Source organism: Heteronotia binoei, chromosome 1 (genome assembly GCF_032191835.1).
Source record: "Heteronotia binoei isolate CCM8104 ecotype False Entrance Well chromosome 1, APGP_CSIRO_Hbin_v1, whole genome shotgun sequence".
Taxonomy (NCBI): domain Eukaryota; kingdom Metazoa; phylum Chordata; class Lepidosauria; order Squamata; family Gekkonidae; genus Heteronotia; species Heteronotia binoei.
In genome coordinates this window covers 158,538,417-158,557,714 of record NC_083223.1, presented here as the reverse complement: position 1 = coordinate 158,557,714, position 19,298 = coordinate 158,538,417, and the positions used below count along the sequence as shown (strand labels likewise).

Here is a 19,298-nt window from a genome sequence, read left to right as displayed (position 1 = left end):
AAACTGTCCTTTCTAAAAGGAGGCCATGCGGTATATCCTTCTGAGACAAAGTAAGCTAGGCTGAGTGACTAGCGTAAGGTCACCGAGTATATTTCATTGCAGAATGGATGACATTCTAACCACTACTGCTCATTAACAGAACAAATAAAAGAGGCTAAAGGAAGTGAGTAAATAGAAGACAAATGAACTTAGCAATAGAAAGAATTTTTTGAAATAAGTAATTAGCTAAACCAGGAAGATCAAAAGAGGTTTTTTGTAAGAGTGAATAGCAATAACCTATTAAAATAAGTGGAAAAATAATAGAAATAGATGGTAACTTGAAAATGTGATGGAATAAAGAGTAGAAGTACCTTGAGAAGAGACAGAGTTGAAACAACACAAAATACTCTGCAACATGTGTTCAAGAGTGAAGAGAAGAAATGAGTCAAAGTTTTCACTGAGGACAACCAATGGTGCAGTAGATAAAATGGCTAAGAAGATAATTTAATAGATGAAGAAGTTGCAGGGTCAGTCAAAGTAAACAAAGAAATTGGGAATAAGCATCTAAGAAGGAAGCTATGCAAATCACTGAACATAGGCATAACATCAGTCAGTTTGGTGTTGTGGTTAAGTGTGCGGACTCTTATCTGGAAGAACCGGGTTTGATTCCCCACTCTTCCACTTGCACCTGCTGGAATGGCCTTGGGTGAGCCATAGCTATCACAGAGTTGTCCTTGAAAGGGCAGCTGTTGAGAGCCCTTTCAGCCCCACCCACCTCACAGAGTGTCTGTTGTGGGGAGAGAAGATAAAGGAGATTGTAAGCCGCTCTGAGTCTCTGATTCAGAGAGAAGGGTGGGATATAAATCTGCAGTCTTCTTTAAGCATGGTGATGCAGAAGCACTGCCAGATTTATAGCATGCATCACCAGATACAGCTAGCTCCATCCCCTACCATGGTACTCTTTTTTTTTTTTTTTTTTGCTTTTTTGTATTGGAAATAGGTGGAGAGTGGTGAATTTCCTGTATAAAATCACAAACAAAGGAATGTATGTTACTCTAGTATTTCTCTCTATGTGCTGCTCCCATCATTTGTGTCTAATTGCTGTCCTGATCCTCAAGTTCATTTCTTATTAGTAGTAATCAGATATGTATCTGTGATCATTTAGCATCTCCACCTAAGAAACTACATGTCTCTTGCTGCTAGACCTGCAATTGCTTTGTTTCACTGATACCAGCAGTTTCTCTTTGTTTGTCTTTCTTTTGCTTGCTAAAGTTGACTTGTTAGAGACACATTTCCTTTCCTGAGAAATGTAAGATTGAATTTGAATGGGCATGTGTACAAACAGTGTACAAAGAATGTTTCAGACCTAATTAGGACTCTGGGTTTGTGTGTTTTTGGAAAATTTTTGGAATGTAAAACAAATAAACCTGCTGCTGTTCTATAACCATGCGCTTAGTCTAATAAACATTCTATCTGTGTTCTAGAAGAAAACAAATCTGGAGTCGACTACCTCAGTTTGGGAGATAAACTTCTTGAAGATGGCTGCCTTCACATATTTTCATTGGGTTCCAAAGCACTGATGATACAAGTGTGGGCTAATGTGAACACAGGAGCGTTCATATTTCGGTACTGTAATTCATTAGTTTTAAGGAAGAAGAATGCATGTGAACACAAGGAGAAGCAGGGGCTGAGTGATAAAACAGCTGCTTTGCAGGCACTAGGTATCTGTTAGTAGGTGACGTGAAAGATCTGTACCTCAGGGGTGGCCAACGGTAGTTCTCCAGATGTTTTTTCTACAGCTCCCATCAGCCCCAGCCAGCATGGCCAATGGCTGGGGCTGATGGAAGTTGTAGGCAAAAACATCTGGAGAGCTACCGTTGGCCACCCCTGCGTACCTGAAAGGTTGAAGAGCCACCACCAGTTAAGGACTGTAATAATGACCTTGAGAGTTCAATGGTCTGACTCGGTCTGTGGTCTGGCTCAGTAGAGCATCATGTGTTCATACCCCATATGCAGTTTTATAATGTGTGACTAGATTTAACCGGCAGCCATAAGGAATTTATAGCCCACACAGGAATCTTAACTTATGTACTAGGGTCTTCAGCTATTGGAGAAAAAACAGTTTCAGAGTAAGACCAATTTAAGTCCCCCTGCCTTTTAAGGGAAAAGATAACTCATTTAATTAGTTTTCTTCTCTTCTTTTTTCTTAGTATGTGTATGGATCCAAATGATGAAATGAAAGCAGGGCTGCTAGCACAAGATGAAACATCTGGGAACTCTTTTCTTCTAGGCAAGTGGCAACATTTGGCTTTGACCTACTTAGAACAACCAGAAAGCAAAAAGAATATCCATGGAACACTGTCTCTATGGATTTCTGGTCAGAGGTAATTTTTCTGAAGTAGTACATTTATTATTTCTTTAGAAAATATATGTGCAGTCTCTCTAGAGACCTGCTTGATGTGGCTTACAAAGTATACAATACAATAAAATCATAAAAATCAAATAAAAGAACCAGCCATGAAAAGTCAGGGATGTTGAACAACATTCAGTAGCTTGAAATTATATTCGAGAAAACAATCAGGCAAGAAGCAGACTACTAACCCCTTAATTAATAGCTAGAAATGTTATAGTTTGGTACCTAAAGAACAGTAAGATGGATGCCAGGCAAGTCTCGCTGGTGTGTGTGTGTGTGTGTGTGTGAGAAAGGATTACAAAGGTTAGATGCAACCAGGGATTTTTTTTAAGCAGGAATGCACAAGAACACAGTTCAGGCTGGGTTGGTATCAGTGGATGTGGCCTCTAATATGCAAATTAGTTCCTGCTGGTCCCCCCCCCCCCATGCAACCATTGAAAAGGGCAGTCTCTGGTCACCACCAGCCTCACCTTTGTACAGAGATTAGAGCTTTGTATGAAGATCTCAGCTGGTAGGCAGGACAGGTACAGGAGGAGGCAGTTGTTTGTGTACTCTGCCCCCAAGCAGTTTAGGGCCTGAAAGGTAAAAACCAGCTCTCTTAATTTTGCCTGGAAACAGATGGGCAATCAGTGCAGAGCTTTCAGAATATGGGTAATTGGATTCCTGTACTAACCTCTGACAATAACCACATTTTGGACCATTTGACATCTGTGGAATTTTCAAAGGTAGCTCCATGAGGAGCACATTACAGTAATCTAACCTGGGTGTAATCAGTGCATGGATCACAGTAGCCAGATCATGATTTTTAAGGAATGACAAATAATGTCATATCAATGAAAGCTAATAAATGTTACTGTCATTCAAGAGGCTTTTAGAGGAAATCATCTACTCTTTAAAACTTGTTTTAGTGAAATGGAGAGTTAAGAATTGAGAAGTATTTACAACAAGATACACAAAACACCTTTAATAAATTCTGCTTTTTAAAACCTCTCTGTTCCCTTTAATTTATGTTCTTTAAGTAACTTCAGATTAGTTATGAATGCCATGAATCCACATAAAATAGACAATGAACATGAGCAAATGATTTTGTTACCTTTGCTAGGAAACTATGTGGCTTGAATTCTAACATGTTGCAGATGGAGCTTCTCCAATGGAATGGCTTTTCTGTCTGTGGTCTAGAAGAGAGAGTTTTTGCCACTTAACTGCCTTGCATATTCCCAGTTTGCTCCTCATGTTGTGCCCTTGCATCCACTGACCTGCAAGAGCACAATTTCAGGAGGGGAGGCATAGAGGGCAGTGGGAGGGACCACTGAGGAATGGGGTATGTTGAAAAGTGCGACAAGAAAAGAAGGCAGTTTGATTTTTTTTGTTACTTAGGTGAGAGATAGTGGGCAGTTTAAGATTACAAATCCAGGTGAACATGGTTATTGATAAAATGTGGTTAATTGTGGGTGGGGATTATATATTACAACTGTGGCTTTGTTCATTCAGCATCTTAACCTTTATCTTTGTGTAGAAAACCTGACATTAGTTTAGACTATACACTCCCAAGGAAAACAAGTCTATCATCTGACAGTAATAAGACCTTCTGTATGACGGGCCATTATGCATCATCCCAAAATGAATTATTGCGATTGCCTGGGAGATGGGACCTGGGAAATCTTCTTCTCTTTAATGGTATGTATTTGAAGGAATTACCTTAATACATATTTGTCTTGAATTTGACCATGTAGACAGGAAGTTACTAAAATCAGGATAGATACATGATTATTAAGATGATACTAATGATGTCATTTCATTAAATAAAACTACAGAAGAGGGGCATTTAATTACAACAGAGAAATTAAGATTAAACACATAAAATGAGTCCTAGTAAAACTGTTTGATTAAAGAAATTTATAAGGGAGGGATGAAGGGTCTTTCAAAAAGTTTTGAGTTAATTACCAGTAGCTTTGTGATCTGTGGGTATCAGTGTGCATAAATTTGTAAATGATAAAGAATGTAGGAGCATGTGTACGTGAGTGTATAATTCCTGAGCTTTGTTGAAGGAAAATTCAGACTAGTAAATCATTCATAATCAGTTATTCTGCAACTGTGTTGCAAAATTTTAGTATATATGTAGAAGATCTGAGCAAAAACTCTGGGAGATGATCTTCAGCTCAGCTGTATTTGGGACATTTCTTCAGCTTTGTTCTTTGAAGCAGTTTGGACCATTTACTTCTATTGAGGAAGGCTTCATTTGTATTACTTTGGGTCTTGAATGGTACCATTATCTTCATATGTATATCTTTCAAGGAGCTATGTAAGATTAGCCAGAGGATTCTGGCCCTCAGCCATTATGAACCTTTAACTTTTAAGGCATTTTTTGAGCCTTACAGGCTTATGTGTTAGTGACTTGTGCATTACATATACAAGCGGGCCTGTGAAACTCATGGGGGGGGGAAATCTCCTCTCTCCCCCACTTACTCACTAAGCCCATGTGGCTCCATATAACTGCTGCCTCTGGGCCTGGCACACCTTCTGGAGTCCCTTGTTGGCATGGTGGTCTGCTGGCACAGCTGGGATCCGCACTGCTCCTGGTGCAGTTCCCCGAGTCTCCAACTTCTGTGCCGAGGCTGCTGTGGCTGTTGGGGTCAAGATAGAAAGCTAGCAGTGGAGCAGGAGCTATCCAGTGTTTTGCAGAGACTGCCACATGGATGATTACCTATTAACTGGGTGGAAATCATGGGTGTGTGCTCACTGCATGGTGCTCATGGCTCTCAGGGAACAGGATTATTCCCTTGAGGTTGGGGTTGTTGACCTGGAGAAGCTGAGGCAGAGAGACAGGTTTGGAGACGGGATCCTCAGAGACTTAGCAGAACAGTTCCACTGCTGTGCTGGCAGTTTTTTTGCTATTGTGAAGAGTGGGAGTCTTGAGGTTGGAGGCCATTAGTCTGAGGAATAGGGATGTGATTTGGTAGAAGAGACCCCTTCCTTGGTCGATGGACTGATATCATCTTATGCCAAGGCTATCCCTGAGGGATGAGAGGAGGTGGCCTTCTGGTAGTGAATGATTTGATCATTAGAAATATAGAGAGTGGGGTCTATGACAGGCATTTTGATCTCATGGTGACTTGCCAGCCTGGTGTGAAGGCTGTGAACATCATGTGCTATCTAAATAGTTGATAGATAGTGCTGAGGAGTCAGTGGTAGAAATGGGAACACACTGGCTTACAAGCTAAGTTTGGCATGAACTTGGGCCAATTCAGACTACCAAAAGATTGTTTTGGGAAGGCACCTTCGTCGAACATCTACTGGACTTTTGTCTGATTTGGGCCATTTAAACCTTAAATCTAAGCAGCATGGTCCATAGCTGACCTGTTAGGTTTAAATGGCTATGAGCTATTTCACTGGTCAGTTTTGCTTCCCCTCCAAGTGGGAGGGAGTAAAATAGACTGGTAAAATGGCTTCCAGCCATTTCAGTTTAATAGCTTATTTATTTATTATTATTTATTACTTTAAATTTGTATCCCACCCTCTCAGCAAGCTTACTCAGGGCGGCTAACAATTAATTATATAAAACAATTTAAAACCAATAAAATACATTCAAAACATTTTGCGGTGCTATACACTTTGATATGGCGGGATCTCTTTTTCTGTTAATGATCTCATGATATTTGTAGCTCCTCAATGGTGAGAGGTGGTGGTTCTCTCCCGGATTCAGGTGTTGAAGGCCTGTCAAAACAGTTCAGTCTTACAGGCCCTGCGGAATTGTGAAAAATCCCGCAGGGCCCTTATGGCCTCTGGGAAAGCATTCTACATTTCTGGTGCTGCCACCGAAAAAGCTGTAGCCTGTGTGGAGCATAGCCTGGCTTCCTTTGATCCGGGGATGAACAGTAGATTTTGTGTCCCTGAATGCAGTGCTCTCTGGGGAACATGCGGAGAAAGGTGGTCCTGTAGATAGGCAGGCCTCCAACCATAAAGGGCTTTAAAGGTCATAACCAACACCTTGAAACAGACTCAGAACACAATAGGCAGCTAGTGCAGCTCTTTTAGCACTGGCCAAATGTGCTCCCATCTAGGGAGCCCCATCAGCAGCCATGCTGCAGTGTTCTGCACTAGCTGTAGTCTCCAGGTTAGGGTCAAGGGTAGCCCCATGTAGAGAGCATTACAGTGATCTATTCTCGAAGTGACTGTAGCATGGATCACCATAGCTAAGTTGTCATGCTCCAGAAAAGGGGCTAGCTACCATACTCACCAAAGGTGAAAAAAGGCAGATTTGGTAGTAGCTGCTACCTGGGCCTCCATTGTTAGAGAGGACTCCAGGAGCACTCCCAGGCTCTTGACCTTAGGGGCTGGCATTAGTGGTTGAAATGGCTGCAAGCCAACCAGTGAAGTGGCTGTCAGCCATTTGAACCTAACAAAGAGGCGGGTCCACCCATCAGCTGTTAAGTTTAGCCTTCCCGGGCATTCCCGCTTTGTCTTGACCACAGCTTCCTGTGACCAAGAAAACGGAGGAACCAAATTCACTGGTTCAGTTTGGGGCCTCTTGGTTTGGTTTGGGGTCCAGTTTGAGAACTGCCCTGAACTGAATTGGATTTTTTTGGTTCATGCCCACCCCTACTCAGCAGTCATGGTGCATATTGGGACTGGTGACACTGAGAAATGTAGTTGTGTGATCTTGGTGGGAAAATGTAGGTTACTAGGCAGAAAGATAAAGGCCAGGACCTCAAAGGTAGCATTCTCAGAAGTGGTGCTAGTTCCATTAAAGTATCAACCCACTGTACTGCAGTGATGAAAATGGCAAACTCTATGTTGGGGATTAGGAAAGGGATTGAGAATAAAACGGCTGATGACTGGGTTGGGAAAATGGAGAGTTGACCTGCTTCTTGCAAGAGGAGTGGATAGGAGCCTTTGTTTTGGACATAAAAGGCGATTTCAACGCCTGCTGTCTACTTTTTCCAGTGAGGAAACTGTTTATGACATGCTTGGAGAATTTTGAGGGGGTTTACTTTGGCTGGTGAGGAGTCCCAGAGGGATTCCTTTCCGGCTTTGAAGAGCCCCCGGTGAAGAATTGCATTCCATCATCTACAAAGGGTCTCCTGGGTCATTAAATTGACTTAAGCTCATCAAGATTCCAATTTTCTATGGATTACAATAACAGCTGAAGGAAGAAAGATCGGTGTGAGAAGACAGAGACTTTTTGTTAAGGTAAAGATTGTTATCTACCACTCTGGGACTAAAATAAGGTTTTTAAAGTTAAATATTTAAGATCTGGAAGGAACTATAAGAGCTTAAAGCTAAGAAGAAGTAAAAGGGGGTAAATTTGGACTTTTTGGAACTTAAAATAAGCAGGAAAATATAGGAAAATAACTGATGTTTGACATACCTGCGGCTTTGAAAAAAAATACCCCAACATAACAGAGTGCTGAGCTTCAAGACAAAACAGGAAGTGACGTGTTACAACTATCAAGAGACTTTGAATCATAGAGAATGAGACTTCATGGCTAGAAAGTCAGGAAGTGAACACTGAAGAAGAGATCTGTTTAAAACCTCCGGGGACATCTCTAGAGCCAGAAATCATAGAGAAACATCGGCTGCCGTTAAAGAATGGTCAAAGGTTTTATATTTTTAAAACAGAACGGGACTTTAAAAGTTTATAAAACCAACAGCAATCATCTTAAAAAGAAGAAACTTTTTGGACTATATGTTTAAAAATAAATTTTAAGGCTTATTGGGAAAAGGAAAAGTTTTTGAAAAAAGGGGCTTGGAAAAATCGTAGCCGCCATTTTGGATTTTTTAAAAAAATTAAAAATTAATATCTTGAGTTAGGAAGCTCAGAGGACGGCGATTTTGGGCTTGTTGGAAAGGGCATGCCCTAATCTATTGGAATATATCATTGGTTTGCTGATTGGTGAGGTCAACCTACAAGCCCATTCTGTGCAATGGGAGGACAGTGATGTCTGATCAAAAGTTGGAACCAAGGCTTACAAGATTAAGATCAGGTTCACTGGGAGGAGGAAAAATGGCTAAAGTTCAAGAGCAATTGGATGCGATGGAGACAAGGCTGTTGACGGAGATGAAAGACTTAGCAATTGGAACTGAGAAGAAACTAACAAAGGAAATAATTCCAGTGCTGAAGAAGTCAAGAAAGAAATTAAAAAAGAGATTGAAGAGCTCAGGAAAGAGTCACAAGCTACAGCTCAAAAGACTCAGGAAATAGAAATTAAAGTTAAAGATCAAGATGCTACCATTAAGAAAATGCAGGAGAAAGCAAACTACAAGATTGTAAGTTAATGGAAAACATGATCCGTCTAAGAGGTGTGCCTGAAAATGACCAGGAGGACTTAAAGAAGTATATTTCAACAATCATTGCTGAGTATATGGGAGAGGACCCTGAGGTGACGGGACACTTATATGACTATGTTTACAGGGTTAACTCTGAATTTGCTAGAAAGAACAAGCTACCAAGGGATGTGGTAGTAAAATTTACTACAAGAGACATGGTGGGAAGGATTTTAAGTCAACAATTTGAAAAAGCAATGGTGGTGGAAGAAAGCAGAATAAGAATAATGAAGGAGCTGCCAAGGAAAGTTATAAGTGACAGAAGACATTTCAAAAAATTGACAGAAAAGCTAGGGGCGAAGGGAATAAGATATAGATGAATTTTACCAGAAGGTCTTAGCTTTGTCTACAAGAAGTACATGTCAAACAAATGGATTATAAATTTTTATGGAATAAATTTTTAGGTGAAGAATTTTTTTCATTGGCCAAGGAAAAAAAAGGGGGTGGTTTTTTACATTAAAAAAGAATTGGAGCCAAAGTTGATTTTTAAAGACAGTGACGGTAGATATGTTGCAGTGGAGGTGGTGTTAAATGGGAAAAAAAAAAACGTTATTGGGACTATATGCCCCAAATGGGGCAAAGAATGATTTTTTCAAAGGTATTATGCAACAGTTAGACCAAGTGACATATGATCAGATAATGTTAATGGGAGACTTTAATGGAACCATTAAAAATTCTTTGGACATATTCAGGAAAAAAAATACAGACGGCAAATTACCAAAGTCATTTTTTGAACTAACAAAACAAGGTTTGGAGGATGTATGGAGAAAGTTCAATCCTAATGTGCGTGACTACACCTTTTCAGAAAGGCAAAACTCCTCCTCAAGAATTGACATGTTATGGACCACCAAAGACCTGAGATTTATTACTAATAAAATAGAGATTCTTCCGAAAATTGGTGCAGACCATAATCCATTATTGTGGTTGGTGAAAGTCAGGAAAAAGGTGAGGAGATGATTAAATGAGGATTTATTGCAAAATGTAGAAACAGTGGCATCGCTTGAAAAAGAAACTAAAGCTTTCTTCCAAATAAATGAAAATCAGGACGTTCAGTTTCCGACTGTGTGGGACGCGTATAAAGCTGTAATGAGAGGAATCTTAATTACATTGAACAATAAAGACACAAGAGACAAGGAAAAACAAATGGTGGATTTACAAAAGGAAATAGGCAAAAAAGAAAGAGAATTAAGAAAGAGACTGGGGGAAAAGAAAATTTTGCGGGAAATTATGATTTTACAGAGCCAATTGAAGCATCTATTGAATAAGGAGATGGAATGGAACCTAAAAAGACTGCAGCAGAAATCTTTTGAAGGAGCCAACAAACCCAAGAAATACTGACGTGGCAAATGAGGGGAAAAAAAGGAGAACAAGTTTATAAACAAAATTATAGTTGAAGGTAAAGAGATTGTGGATCAAGCAGGAATTAAGAGGGAATTTTATAAATACTATGCCAAACTATTTAAAGGCCAACATGTAGATAAAGAGAAAATTGAAATGTACTTGCAGAAAATAAAAGTAAAGCCTTTAACAGAAACCATGGAAACAGCCTTAAATGAACCAATTGAAAAAGCTGAAATAGAAGCAGCAATTAGTTCAATGAAATTAGGTAAAGCACCGGGTCCTGATGGCTTCTCAGCAAAATTTTATAAAGACGCATTAGTACCGAAGCTCCAAAAGTTGATGAATATTATTAGACAAGAAGGGAAAGTGCCAAATACATGGAAGGAAGCAGTCGTTTCATTGATACCAAAGGAAGACAGAGATGCCACGTGTGTTAAAAATTATAGACCGATTTCATTACTCAATAATGATTATAAAATATTTGCTAGGATACTAGCAGAACGACTCAAACAGCATCTAAACACTTTCATTCAGGAAGAGCAAGCATGTTTTCTCCCCAGAAGGCAAATAAGAGACAATATCAGAATAGTAATAGACATTGTAGAATATTATGAAAAGTATCCAGAAAAAGAGGTGGCATTATTTTTTGCTGATGCAGAGAACGCTTTTGACAATCTTAATTGGGACTATGTTTGCGGTGATGGAGAAATTGAAATTGGGAAATGATTTTATAAGAATAGTTATGGCAACTTATACAGAACAAAAAGCTAAACTTTGTGTGAATGCAGATTTGACAGAACAAATGGCAATAAGTAAAGGTACAAGGCAAGGTTGCCCTCTATCTCTGTTGCTATTTATAATGACTTTGGAAATTTTGCTGATGCAAATCAAAGAAGATAAAGAAATAGAGGGGCTGAAATTGAAAGGTTTTTCTTACAAATATAGGGCCTTTGCAGATGATGTGATGTTTATTAATGAAAATCTGTTACAGGTTATGCCATTGTTGTTAAATAAGATTAAAGAGTATGGAGAGTTGGCGGTTTTATATAAATAAAGAAAAATCAAAAATTTTAAGTAAGAATCTGTCATTAAGCAAACAAAGAATTACAAAGCGTAACTGGATGTGAAGTTACCTCGAAAGTAAAATATCTAGGTGTTGAGATTACGATGAAAAACATTGATCTGTATAAAAACAATTATGAAAAGCTTTGGCGTAAAATTGGAGATTTATTAAAGTGGAATAAACTGAATTTGTCTATGCTGGGTAGGATCTCTGCAATCAAAATGAATGTTCTACCAAGAATGTTTTTCTTCCAAACAATTCCAATAGTGAAAGACATCAAACAATTTAATCATTGGCAAAAAAAGGTTTCAGAATTTGTGTGGGTGGGGGAAAAAGCAAGAATCAAAATGTAAATCTTGATGGATGCAAAAGAGAGGGGTGGCTTCTATTTGCCCGATTTTAAGTTATACCATGATGCTGTTTGTTTGGTATGGATTAAGGACTGGATAACTTTACTTAACAGGAAATTATTGGCATTAGAAGGCCATGGGAACGTTTTTGGTTGGCATGCTTATATGAGAAGGAGAAGATGGATGGTTTGTTTTCACATCGTTATATAAGAAGAAACTTGTTGAATACTTGGAAAAAATATAATAAATATGGTGATGAGAGAAAACCACTATGGATCGTGCCAACAGAAGTTATAAAGTTATCGTCAGATCCACAGGAAGATAAATGGTTATCATATAAACAACTGCTAAAGATGCAGGGAGGCAAGGTAGAATTAAAACCGGTGGAAGAATTGCAGGAAAAATTTAATTGGTACCAATTGCAACAAATCAAAAGCATGGTGGAGTAGGATATTAGGAACGCAGGAATAAGACAAGACCAAACAGAATTGAAAAAAATGCTGTTGGGTGAGAATGAAAAATTGATTTCAAGGACTTATAAGCTACTACTGAAATGGTCTGCAGAAGAGGAAGTAGTAAAACCTCAAATGATAAAATGGGCAATAAATGTGAACAAAGAAATACAAATGGAGACATGGGAACACCTATGGAAGAACTCTATGAAACTATCAACGTGTTACAATATTAAAGAGAACTGTTTCAAAATGTTGTATAGATGGTACATAACACCTAAGAAACTAGCAAAAATGAATAATCAAATATCAGGTAGGTGTTGTAAATGTAAAAAACATGAAGGTTCTTTCTACCATATGTGGTGGACTTGTGAAAAAGCAAAACAGTTTTGGCAAATGATCCAACAAGAGGCCTTGAAAATTTTGGGTTATGACATTAAGAAAGCACCAGATATCTTTCTGATGGGTTTACAAATGGAAAGTTTTCTGAAACAAGATAGGACATTGTTGTGGTACTTGCTTTCAGCTGCAAGAACATTATATGAGCAAATGTGGAAGCAAGATAAAATACCAGAGAAATGGGACTGGATCTTAAAAGTGCTACACTGGAGTGAAGTGGACAAACTTACTAGAATCTTAAAAGACTGTAATTCAGAAAAATTTAAGGATGATTGGAAGAAGTTTCAAGAATATGTTGAAAGACAATGGAAAGTCAAGAGACATATAGTGGTCTTTGATAATATTACATGAACTTTTAATGGAAGATAAAGTTGTTAATATGGCTTTCTGATTTGATATACAATTTTATAGGTGGTTAGATGATGAAAAAATAGAAAGCTAATTTTAATAATTACTAACACATAGTCTTGGTTTATTTGATTTTAAGATAACTGGAAATGTAAGTGAAGATTCTATAATTGTGAATTTTACCTTTTTTTCTTAATTATTTTAAGCACCGGTGGAGGTCAAGAAACTGAGGGTTGGGGGGAGGAGGAAATTTGTAATGTATTGGTTAAAATCTTAAAGTATGTGTTTAAAAATATTTCAATATGTTGCAAAAATAAAAACTTGTTTTATATATATATAAAATGGCTGCTATAGTAATGCCCCTATACAGATCTCTTGTGTGGCCTCATTTGGACTGCTGTGTACAGTTCTGGTCTCTGTATCATAAAAAGGACATTGCAGAGCTGGAAAAGGTATAGAGAAGGGCAAGCAAGTTGATTAGTGGAGTACCTTCCATATGAGGAAAGACTGAAGAATCTGGGACTTTTCAGTTTAGAAAAGAATTTACTAAGGGGGAACATGATAGAGATTTATAAAATTATGGAGCGAGAGAATTGACAGAGACATTTCTGTTTCTCTCCCAAAATACTAAAATTCAAGGGCATCTAGTGAAGCTGATGGGCAGTAGGTTCAGGACAGATAAAAGAAAATGCTACTTTATGCAGAAAGGGATTTAAATATGGAATTCACTGTGAGAAGTCAGCAGCCAAGGCTTGTGTAGTTCCTGAGGTCCACAGCTACCACTACCCTGGGCCCCACACAACTGCCGGAGTCCCCTGCCAGTGCAGCCAAACCTTGTGTAACTTCTTGAGTCTGCCAGCACCGCCTGGACTCATGAAGTTTCCAGGGTCCTCCACTGGCAAAGCCAGGCCAGACTCTGCAGTAGCATTGAATCTAGCAGAGCTCCTTGTCTTGACTACCACCTGGCCAGGACTGGTTCCCTGGACTCTGCTGCAGAATAGATGGTAGGGCGTTATCATTTTTGGGGAGATTTAAACCTCTGCAGTGTAATTTTTAAAGTTTTTCAGATTTTTTTGCAAACCTAGGGAAAACCCAAAATTTGTAGAAATTTCTGTTTTTAGTCAGTGTGGGCCTGAGCCACAGATTTAGTTTTTCACGGATGAGCCCACATATGATTTATAGATTACGTGAGTGTAGATATAGGTGCTACACCAACATCTATAAGGTTTCATTCATATATTCATAACTTTCTTTTGAAAAAGCCAGGGCAACCAAGTGTGAAAATCAGCCTTATGGTGATCTGTCCTAGATGTTCTGTCGAATCACTAATTGCCTGTTAATCTTCTAACTCAAGAGTTGGGGCAGTTGTGGTATATGGATTGTTTATTACATAAGAAGCAGCACATATCAAAAGAGTCAAAGTATGCTTCTATTTTTATAGGTGCAAAAATTGGTCCAGAAGAAGCTTTTTATCTCTGTGCTTGTGGGCCAGATTTCACATCTGTAATGCCTTGTAAATATGGCAAAATAATCATGGATTATTCCAAATACATAGATAAAGAGATTCTGCAATGTGAACAAATTAAAGAATTTTTAATGACAAAGAGAGAGGTGGACACAGGACCATTAATTGTAAGTATGTAACTTAGTGTGTTGTAGTTATTTTTAAGTGTATGTTTTACTCTATAGCTGCTTAGAGTTCAGCTCTTCTTGAGCAAGAAAGGGTGAGGGCTAATCAAATGTGGCATATATAGTAAACATATTTTTGTCTGGCACTCTGGGATATTTTTTTTTCTAGCTGTGTCTGCTTCATTGCAACAATGTAGCATAAAAGAAAGGGGGTGAGAGCAATGTTCCCTCTAAGCTGCAGAGTCCTGTGGGCAAAAATTCTACTTTATGAGCTACTGGTATTAAAGTTGTGAGCTACTGCATAAATTATTGTGCTCTGGGGTCATCCTTCCTGAACTAAGACAAAAATGTGTGAGCTGGAGGTTAAAAATCTGTGAGCTAGCACAAGCTAACTCAGTTTAGAGGGAACACTAGGTGAAAGACCACTTCAGAAAATGTGTTGGAGTGAAGTTGTGAACAGATTGGCAGGAGGGGAAAATAAAATGTTTGATGGGATGGAGAGGGCTTAAGGGAGCACAGTGATTTTAGGCAAAAAATAACTTTTGAAAGATATTGCTTTAATTCTATTTTCTTTTCAAGACTTAAATATTTACAACCAATATATTTATACTATGGTGTAATATAGTACAATATATTTGTACTGTAATGTAAAGTACAGGAGAGTGAATTATTTTCCTTCCCTCTCCCCACACATACATGTCTCAGTTCTTGGTTTTATATAAAGAGTGCTGGTATTTGCTGCTTTATGAACTAATAAACCTATTACTGTGTTAGTTATTAAGATTTTTTATTATGTTACTGTTTGTCTGGACAACTATATGAGACTAAAGAGGGGTCAGGTAACCAGAAAATTGCATATGTCACTCTTTGTACAGTTGAAATACTGGAACATTACATTCTGATAGCTATTTTCATGTTTTGAATGAAAACAAAATTAAATTCCTCCTGATAGTTCTGTATTGTCATAGTGGTGAGATGACTCTTGTCCAGAGACCATTTTCGAACATGTTAGATCTTTAGCCTGGAAACTAACAGGTAGCTTCTCATGTGTGCATGCCAAGTGAGAAGGTATTTTTCCCAACTTCCTCTTCTAAATACCAACCAGCAGTAGTGTGTTCACTTTTCTCTGCAGCAGGACACTTTGGGAGCAATCCTAAACGCAGGTGTAATCCTATATTATTCTGTGGAATAACCCCAAAATGGAATAACCCAGGAAAGTGCCTTCAGGATTTCAGCCTTTCTTCTCTCCCATCCCCCTTAGCTTCTAAAAAGACATTATGTTTTCCTCAGGGACATGCTCAGGTTTGGTGGAAAAGTGTGTTCTGCAGTTTTGTACTTCCCAGGTGAGTGTGGGTCCAATTCAGGTAAGGACATAGCACAAAGAGAATTGGGGCTTACACTTCCAGCTCTACAGATTTTTTTTCCTGACCTGAAATGGACAGAAAGCAGTAATCCATGCCACTTTATTTCAGTCACTCCCAGGATTGCAGTGTTTAAACATTCCAAGCAGTATTTGCCCCACTGTGGAAATGTAAAGTGTTGCGCTCTTGGGTGAGGGAGTTTGTGTCTGTCCACAAAGCTGAGAACAATGCTTTAAGGACTTTAGACTCTGTCAAGAAGCTGAACTCTTAGCAGAGTCACTCAAAGTGGAATGGTCACAGCTGAGACCCTAGACTGAGATGCATCCACCCCCTTCAGGATTCAGCACTCACATCAGTAGAAGAGAACAGACTGTTCCAGTGGTGATAGAGGCAGAAAAATCTTTGGAGGACAATGGCAGTGACCAGTTATTCATCTAACTCTGGTTTGTCCTGTGCAGCAGAAGGCAATAGCAAACCACTTCTGATCATTTCATACCTTGAAAACCCTATGATAAGACAGTCCCAAATGAGAAAAGTTGTAGTGCTAACAGACAGGCCCCCAGGTTGGAGGCACTCAGCTACTGGGGAAGAGCAGAGGATAAGTATGAAAAGCACTATTCTTAATGATGCAACTGGACTAAAGCCAAAAGGATGTTCATTAGTTAATGTGAATGGATGCAAAAGGAAAGCATCCAAAGCTTTTGATGCATATAATAGGAATGTGGAATGTGAGCAGTATAAATTAATGTAACCTCAAAATATTAAAATGAGAAATTGAATGTTTAAACATTGCAATCCTGGGAGTGAGTGAAATAAAGTGGCCTGGATTAGGACATTTTCAGTAAGAAAATTATGAAGTGTTTTACTCAGGAAATAACAAAAAAACCCAGAGTTGCTGTGATAATAAGGTGAGATGTAGTGCAAATAATCAAGGACTATAATACTGTACAGGAGAGCAACTCATAGAATTCTGTGAATACAACAATTTCTTCATTGCGAACCCATTTCAGGGACAATCATATATGTGGATGTCACCAAATGGCCAATGCAGAAGTCAAACAGATTACATAAATCAGAAGATGGAGAAGCTCTATTCTGTCTAAACAGTATCAGAAGCTGTAGTGATACAGAGGCCGTGAATTGTTAATATTGAAAATTAGATCATACTGCACATTTATGTTGGTTACTAGAGTATACAAAAGAATTTTAGAAGAAAACCGGGGGGGGGGGGGCATGGCGACTGAGCTTCGGGCCAGTTGCATCCCTCTTACACTCCTGCTATTCCTGCAGAAGGTTAATGACTACTCCCAGAAAACATAGTCAATTTTGGAAAGAACATCAAAGTCAAGTATGGGAAGGACCAGAGCAAAGAAAGGTACTAAAAACCCTCCCTATAGACCTCCTAGAAAGGGTAATATTGACTTAGAAGAATATGGAGATTCTGACGTGGAGACTTCTCTGTTAGAGGAAATGGCAGTGAACAGACTGAGATACTGCATGCCCTAACAGAGATAAAGAATGAAATTAAGAATAATATAAGATCTCTTAGTGGAGAGGTTAGACAATTAAAAAGGGAACTTGGACTTCTTAAAGAGTCAGTCGAACCAATTAACAAGAAATTGGATAAACTCACTGCAGCGTTGAAAACAATTGATGAGAAAGCTGAAGCTGCATATCAGACGGCAAAAAAGACAAGGATTTGAAAGACTTTTAAGGATTTTGAGTGTTGGGCCAAAAATAAGATCATACTTCAAGAGTTATAATTGAGAGAAAGAAAGGCCAAGCTTCATGGAATATCTGTAAATTTTTGAGAGATGGAAAACCTTACTACAGCTTTAAAGAGATGGTTGAGTCAGATTCTTCTCACAGAAGGAGAAGCAGAGCCTTCCCAAGAGATTGTCACCTCTGCTTTCCAATTAAACATTACCAAAAAGGCTCCTAATAATGTTTCCCCAGACATTGTTGTTGAATTTAAACAACTACAGATGAAGAACGAACTTTTTTAAATCGCCAGGGAAAAACAGGGACTGTGACTTGAAGTCATGATAGTTTTTTTTTTTAATTTCCTGATATTCCAGCTGAAGTAATTAATATAAGGAGGAGACTGAGAGAAACAATGAAGATTTTACGTGATAAAGGAATTCAGTATAGATGGTTACCGCTAGGCCATCTAGTGGTCAATATGGAAAATCAAACATTTACTGCATATAATGAGGCATCAGGCCAGGAACTAATAGACGGTGTAATTACACAAAAGACTGGAAGTGTTTGAATTGGGAAATTATGTTTTTTTGAAGATTAGTTGAGAGTAATTAATAGGAGAATATGTATATAGTTAGAAGATAGAACAAAGTTATGATAAATGGGAATGGAAACTGGAAAATGAACTGTTAAAGCCAATGGATTAGCAAGGAAGAAGAAGAAGAAGAAGAAGAAGAAGAAGAAGAAGAAGAAGAAGAAGAAGAAGAAGAAGAAGAAGAAGAAGAAGAAGAAGAAGAAGAAGAAGAAGAAGAAGAAGAAGAAGAAGAAGAAGAAGAAGAAGAAGAAGAAGAAGAAGACTGCAGATTTATACCCTGCCCTTCTCTCTGAATCAGAGACTCAGAGCGGCTTACAATCTCCTATATCTTCTCCCCCCACAACAGACACCCTGTGAGGTGGGTGGAGCTAAGAGGGCTCTCACAGCAGTTGCCCTTTCAAGGACAACCTCTGCCAGAGCTATGGCTAACTCAAGGCCATTCCAGCAGGTGCAGGTGGAGGAGTGGGGAATCAAACCCGGTTCTCCCAGATAAGAGTACAGGTACTTAACCACTACACCAAACTGGAAGTGGTGGGTGTGCCCCCCCCAAGAACTCCAAATGTAGAGATTTCTCTGCAGTACCCAGTTCTGGAGGTAACCCTGTCCAGCTTTCTTTTGCAGTCACAAGAGAAGATAGTTAAAGTTTCAAAAAATTAAGTGTGTAAAGATGGTAGTCTGTGAAAGAAGTAAAGAAGTTTTGGAAACAAAAAGAAAGAATATAATTATGATTAGAAAAAGTGGTACAGGGATCGGGTGAAATCGGGTAAAGAAAGGAAATAAGATAAAGAGGAAGGACTTGTTTATTTATTTGTTGTTAGTATTCAGTTTGATTTCTAGAAGACAACAAGCAAAAAACGAAGTGTATTTATATGAGATGTATAAATATGTGATATATGCACATAATAGATATTAATTCCAAATGAATTAAAAAAAAAAGAACATCAGCTTTTTTTGCAGATTACAGCAAAACTTTTGACTGTGTGGGTCATGAAAAGTTTGTTTTTTTAAAAAAAGAAGTGGGTCTGCTACAACATCTGGTTATTTTGATGTGCAACCTATATTCTGGACAAGAGGCTACTGTTAGGGACAGAATATGGAGAAACAGAAACAGAATGGTTTCAAACTGGCAAAGGTGTCAGACAAGGAACTATCTGTTCAAACTGTCTGCAGAATATATAAAGAAGCTGGATGAGGGTGAAGTGAATATTGGAGGAAGGAACATTAATGTCAAGCAAGCGGATTTCAAAGTAACTAGTCCTTGATTTGAAACAAAGTGTAGGTTTATTGATAATCCATGTGCTTCTATTGAGCCAAGAATTGGAACTGATACAGAGTAATGGCAG

The 19,298-nt window shown here is 38.6% G+C and overlaps 1 protein-coding gene across 1 annotated transcript in view; it reads left to right on the top strand.

The window, feature by feature from the left end:
- LYST (lysosomal trafficking regulator) overlaps positions 1 to 19,298 on the top strand; it is a 155,805-nt gene that overhangs the window by 58,916 nt on the left and 77,591 nt on the right. The window contains exons 13-16 of the mRNA XM_060243203.1: positions 1,464 to 1,605; positions 2,190 to 2,363; positions 3,909 to 4,069; positions 14,111 to 14,301. Coding sequence (XP_060099186.1) covers positions 1,464 to 1,605; positions 2,190 to 2,363; positions 3,909 to 4,069; positions 14,111 to 14,301 — 668 coding nt within the window. The remainder of the gene's footprint in view (positions 1 to 1,463; positions 1,606 to 2,189; positions 2,364 to 3,908; positions 4,070 to 14,110; positions 14,302 to 19,298) is intronic.